Source organism: Orbicella franksi, chromosome 14 (assembly GCF_964199315.1).
Source record: "Orbicella franksi chromosome 14, jaOrbFran1.1, whole genome shotgun sequence".
Lineage (NCBI taxonomy): Eukaryota > Metazoa > Cnidaria > Anthozoa > Scleractinia > Merulinidae > Orbicella > Orbicella franksi.
The window spans coordinates 8,275,402-8,281,720 of NC_138158.1; the positions used below are offsets into that span (position 1 = coordinate 8,275,402).

At 37.8% G+C, this 6,319-nt stretch overlaps 1 protein-coding gene across 2 annotated transcripts in view; it reads left to right on the top strand.

Annotated features, from left to right (window-relative positions):
• The first annotated feature begins 580 nt into the window (after positions 1 to 580).
• Positions 581 to 6,319, top strand: part of LOC145468475 (peroxiredoxin-1-like) — an 11,893-nt gene continuing 6,154 nt past the window's right edge. Inside the window, exons 1-3 of one of the 2 annotated variants that reach the window (XM_081452224.1) lie at positions 581 to 798; positions 4,630 to 4,736; positions 4,826 to 4,862. In XM_081452224.1, the coding sequence (XP_081308350.1) occupies positions 656 to 798; positions 4,630 to 4,736; positions 4,826 to 4,862 (287 nt within the window). In that variant the 5' untranslated portion in view covers positions 581 to 655. Of the gene's footprint in view, positions 799 to 4,332; positions 4,553 to 4,629; positions 4,737 to 4,825; positions 4,863 to 6,319 lie in introns of those variants that run through there. The other variant, XM_081452225.1, reaches the window with a different exon arrangement.

Consider the following 6,319-nt stretch of genomic DNA (forward strand, 5'->3'; position numbering starts at 1 on the left):
GGCGAAATCACTAACACACTCGTAGTCGGGTTGGAGGCAGAAAGCTTTGCCAAACAAAACACTGGATAAATTTAAATCTTTCCAAAGCCTGTTGGCAGATTCGTAAGAACATCACGGCTTGCGAAGCGCGATTCCAACGCTTCGATTTGCTCCGGTTCCAAAACATTCCTGGAAGACGTCACAGGTATCTCGAATGTTGACAACACGTTGTCAACGCTCTTAACATAACCCAATCATATTTTTGCGTTGTGAGAGCAACGCATAATTCAAACTCTTGGGCTTAGGCGGTAGTCCCTCCTTTCGCGCGCTCCTCGCCTCCAGGATTTCGTGCGGCCATTTTTTTTCTCGCGGTTTTCTTTCGCGTCACGCACGACGGACTGAGCGAAAGAGGGACTACTCGTAGTCTATTTGTTATAAAATTTACGAAATATTTGCAGACAAAAACAACAATATTTGTAGATAAAAACAAGTCCGTTACCACACCACCCCCAGTCTATAATTCCGGTGTGGCGAAGTCCAGCAGTCCATTCCAAACATTTAGACACACGCTGAGCTAATGCGGGCTCAGTATTTCGAATAAATCCCAGACAATCCCAAATTGAGCGGCTGATTTCACAACGTTTCTTGTTTGTTGTTGTTACTTGTGCTCTTTTAGATGTCTGCTGCAGGATTCTCGCTCATAACACGAAGGATCGCTCCTAAAATTTTCCCTACCTTCTGCCGCCAAATCAATCCACATCAAGCTCGTAACTTGGCACCTCTATCCGAGGTCTCTCGCAGAACATTTTCCTTGTCAAGGTAAGTGACTCGTCAATGACGGCAGTTTTCTCTATGAAAATGAGAGGTTTTCGAGATCGGGTACAGTTCTGATAGTAAGGCAATAATATTGTATTTACTTGCTAAGTGCATTATCTGCAAATTCAGGTTTCTCTTCTTCAAACAATCAGATAACGGAAACAATAGGCGTACCTCTAGGATAGCTTTTCTATTAAGTGGCATATTTACTCGTATTGAAGTTTGTTTTGTTCACAGAAATAACTGTTAGTGATATGACTCTGCTAAAATTGCTGTTTTTCACGTCTAGCCACCAAACAAATCGACCATGACTCATTTCCTTCAGAAGACGCCACTCAGGCAACAGTGCTTATAAATATTATTTGCACGTTTTTAATTATCGTAACTTCCTCTGAATAAAACACGAGAACAGGACTTTTCGCTTTTACTGTTATTAAGCTTAAGCTTAAATGCAGAACAGGTACTACAAAATACAAGAAGTGCTACAACAAATAATTTACAGTGCTTAGTAAATTCTCGTTTATTAATTTCACTGAAAGAAAATGGAAATTAGATGTAAATTTGCAATTTTAGAAGTTGATCTCATTTGCTAAATCATATCAGCTCTCATTTTGGTAACATAATTTAGATAACGCCCTTCTGAAATAAAAAGTTAGCACACCCTTGCTTCTGGAATATTTTAGAGCATGGGTGGTCATAGAATTATGGATTATTTTCAATGATAATTATATGCATGGAAGCCACGCAGAATATAGCATTGGTAGCGTACCCATTGCTCTACAAAAGTAGATAAAATGTTAAATGGGTAGAAGTTGACCCTGATTGTCACACAATTTATATTACTGCCAACTTTTCACCAAGCTTCCATCACAGGTGTGATATTGTCAGGACTTCCAAAGACGAACCAAATGTAAAATTATCCGAAGACTTCTGTCAGACGATTTTTAAAGATTTAGAAAATGTTTCAAACATTTCCCAGTCGAATTCCAAAGATATGTCTGTCTAAGTATAACTCCATCCCCATTACTTCTCCCATGAAAACTGGAGAATCATACCATTATTTAAATGGTTCAAGGTTACTTATATTTCTTAATCTGTGTCAGTTGTGTTAGTTACAGTCTAGTTCTGGCCTGCTCCCTGACACACAGCCTACTGCATTGCATGAGAGAGAGAGGGTTAGAACTTGATTATGTTAGTTAAGACTGTAATGCCCATGAGTAATTAGCTGGATATTACAGTAAATCAAATCTTTCAGCTTATTAGCAGAGCTCACAAGTTAATTTGTTGCCAAAGAGTGAGATTTTCGACAGCTTAGCTGTAGGTTGTGACTCCTCGGGCATCACCTTCCTAGGGGGTCTGGGGGCATTCCCCTCCCCCCCCCCCCCAGAAATTTTGAAAAACTGAAGTGGCTAAGACGTGTTTTCCTTCATTTTGAGCGAAGAGACGCTGGTTCTGCACAAGAATTCCTACTGTTGGAAAGAATTTGAAGTGAGTACAACGCAAACAAGGAGAAAATATTTATATCCAAAAAGATAGTTAATACTTGACTGAAGCAGTAAGGAACCTTGAATGAGTGAGAAATAATAGTTTCACGGTGAGAGTGTAAGTTTGAATTCGTTTGTGTGAGTCTTGTGCTTAATGCATGAGACTTGAGAGCTCTGTATTAGGCATGGGAAATAGTCATCTACAGGCATGCCGGTAGCGGTGAGTTCAAAGTTTTCAACCCTTACATATAGATGTGAGACTTGTACCTGTAGTGTGTGAGAGTTGGCAGCTATAAATATAGTAGCAATATCACTCAATTTAAATAGCATTTATGATACAACTTTCATTATATGACTTCCCCAGCCTCTTATATGCTCATTCTCAAATTACTTTGAGGTTATGTTTGATCAAACTGTAAAGGCTGACTTCCACTAGTACATAAGCATAAGCATAAGCAGTAAGATGTTGATGATAAGCACCTGTTGTTGGAAATTTCCCAAACAATTACTATGTCTGCATTTGTCGGCTTATGCTTATGTTTATGCTTATGCTTATGCTTATGCTTATGCTTATGCTTATGCATTAGTGGAAACCAGCCTTAAGGAAGTGCACACAACTAAAGTGCTATAATGCATACCTTCCATGCCTGGGTCTTACATCTTGAAGACACAATTTTCACGCAGGTCTGCAGGTGGACAACTTCAATCTTGTGCCAACTCAGGCCTGTCAAACCAATTTCCTATCCATAAATTAGACTAAATTTACGACCTCAGCACTAACTCATGTTTGAAAATTAAATTTATCACTGAACCTGTTAATGCAGGGGTTTCATTAGGGCTGGACCAGCACCAGGCAAATTGATATGCTGGTTTGAAAATTTTTTCCTGTTTTGACTATCTAGAGGAAAGTTTACTTAATAATTATAAAAAAACTTTAGTTCACAAAATTTTGCCCACCTATGAAAACTTATTGCCCTCCTGCTTAAAATGTAAATGGAACACCTGGTTGGTGCAAGGAATGCAAAGGCCATGAAAAGAAAAGAGAAAAGATGAGGGTATGTTTCTTGGTTGAACACATCCTGGCCTCACTCAGCTGCAGCTGGGCTCTGAGAACTATTTTGCTATTTCTTCAGACATTTTTGGTGTACATGTCTTTGTATATGTTGCGTTCATCTTTGAAAATACTGGCGCTCTTGTGATGAAAATCTCACTTGACTTGAAAAAGTTGGCTGGAATTATTATAATTGATTCTGTCAGTTAGTCATAACTGTGATCGACTGGTTATGTAATTTATGACAGAAATGTTGTCAACAAATTTTAATAAATCTTGGCAACCTTTTGTTATGCATTGATGCACCTTTCTCTTAGCAAATGATTTGGCAGCTCATTTCCTTCCCTAGACTGTAAGTGTATTATGATACAAATATGTATAAGCGTGAAAACTTTCACTCAAAGGTGTAAAATTAACATGCTCAATGGAGCTATGTCAATATAGTATTGCTTTTGTTTCCTTTTACTTGGCTTGCAAAAAATGGACACTGTTCAGTGGCTTGGTTCTCAGAAAAGACTTGATTTCCAGTTGACTTTTTCAGGGAGTCAAGTTTTCATCCCAAATAATCCCATTCATAATATGAAGGGGCGTAATATTAATGAGCTGATAACTGCATAGTGAGCCACTTAAATGGCTCGGATTGATCTCATTATTTCATAGTGATAAAAATAACAAAAAAGTGAGATGAATTTAAACTTCTCATAGATGCTGAATGCAATATCAATGAAAGGTTCCTGTTGTAATATCCTGTTAGGATTTAACACCTGAGGGCAAAGTGATCAGAGTTTATAAAGATTGGTTGAAAGCTTACGTCTTTCCGTAGAGCTGAAGAAGAGAAATATAGCCTTAGGTTTTCATTGTAATATTGAACTCCCTGTCACCAGTTTATTTCAGTTACTGTTCCCTGGGGAATTGTCTGGAAAATCGAGGCTACTTCAACAAGTTGGGGACTCATAAATCGATTTTTTTTCTCTTCTATGTGTCTGTGAAGTAATCGCTTTTTTTTTACCTAACAGGAAGTAAGAAATCGTTAAAAAAATCCTTATTTCCTGTTTTGCGCTTTCACGCGTATGGATGCGTCGTAGCTACGTTTTCATGCGCAAGGCCTGGGGGAAACTAAGTTCCAGTTTGCTCGAAATAAATTTTTCACGTGGACACCGGACAGTCGTGCATTCGCGCTCGGTGTAGCTGGAGAAACCTGTGTCATTTCCTTCGTGAGCGGGTAATGTCAACAAAATATCTGGTGAACTAAATCTCTTTTTGATAGCTTTGTGAGACCTGTTTTCTTTCTGTTTGCAGCACGATCATGAGCAAAGCGTTTATTCAGAAACCAGCACCTCCATTTTCTGGCACTGCTGTGAACAAGTATGGCGAGTTCATGGATCTCAAATTGTCGGACTACAAAGGTATGATGAAATAGAGTATTTTTAGGTTATGTACATGCATTGCAGTGCAATATGGTAGATTATTTTAACTCCATTCTTTTTATTTGCAGGAAAATATCTGGTTCTGTTCTTCTATCCCCTCGATTTGTAAGTAGACACATGTGACACATTACCAGCCATTTGTAGAATTTGGCAAACCAGGGAAGAGAATTTAATTATGTTCTAACGCAAACCGTTTAATTTTTTGTTACTCTGAAAAGTAGCCTTTGTTATGTATTAGTTTCACTAACCTATCTGAAAATTCAAGAAAATAACACTTAATATTCTGGATTTTCTTATAGCGTAATATTTTGACATTCGACATTCAAAATGTTAGAGGCAGTAAGCTTCCTAGTTATTGCCTGCCCCCTTCTTGTAGGAGTGTCAAGAAGATAAGAAATTTTCACTGTACTTGCAACGAAGGAGTGTTCACTACATTTCATGGCCTCGATTTTTATCGATTTAATTCGTTTCCAACGACTCTTTCGCATCAGGGTGAACTTTTTATTATGTAACTTACACTCAGCTTTGCTACATTCAAGTTTGCGTGTGCTTTTTTTTTAATTCTCGGAACATTTGATCGCCATTTCAGTTCGTGTTTATTAAAACAGAAAATCACCTGGACGATAAATTGTATTCTCTAGCTTGTCTTTTCAAAGAGTTGTAAATATTTATGTCGGATATTGAGCGTGGCTCGGTTACCAGTAGACCGACAGAATTCAACGTCAGTTATTCGAGCCTAAAGTACACTTTGTCGACATAAATTCTGGGCCTGAGACAACCGTACTGGTAGGATTTTTATTTTTTGCTACCTTACAATTTTATCATTGGGGAAACTTAGCAGCGACATATATTAATGTCTAACAATTGAGAAAACGCTGTTCGGTTTGCGCTGTTAACTTCCTAATTGTTTCCTTTCACCTTTGTTAGCAGTATATTAATGCCCATTGCAGTTTCGCGTGGGCGAAGTGAAAGTGTAATTTACCTAAATTATTTGTCTCCGAATTTGAGGCTAGAACTTGTAAGTTAATATCGCAATCGTAGGATGTTACGAGACAAACTCTGTCAAAAATTTTTGGGGGGATATGTGCTTGATAAGGGCTTGTGCTTGATGTATTTCTAAAGCGAAAGTTCAACTAATGAACGGAAGTATTTAATTTCTTGATGTTCTATCTTGGCGAGAACGACAAAACTTTGTCTGATTAACCCTTTCAAATCTCGTAAAAGGAAAAACAATGGTTAATATTTGAAAACAGTACATCCATTTCCTAACTGTCTTGGGATGTGATTATTTCAAGGGAAAGTTGAATATAAAATTTATTCCCTGGTGAATAAATGACATGCCCTAAGGTGCGGACAAATAACCTGCTTATTTCTTCCGTAATGGATCAGATAGAATTTCTTTTAAATATCTTCTGGAATATATACAAAAGAACGTAAATGTAGACAGTTGGATTTTCTCTTGCCAAAGGTGGACAGTTATTAAGTAAACACTTCCTCCATTGTCCGCAGCTGCGTAAAGGTTTGATGTTTATTTTTTATAGGATACTCCAGCTGTACCTTCA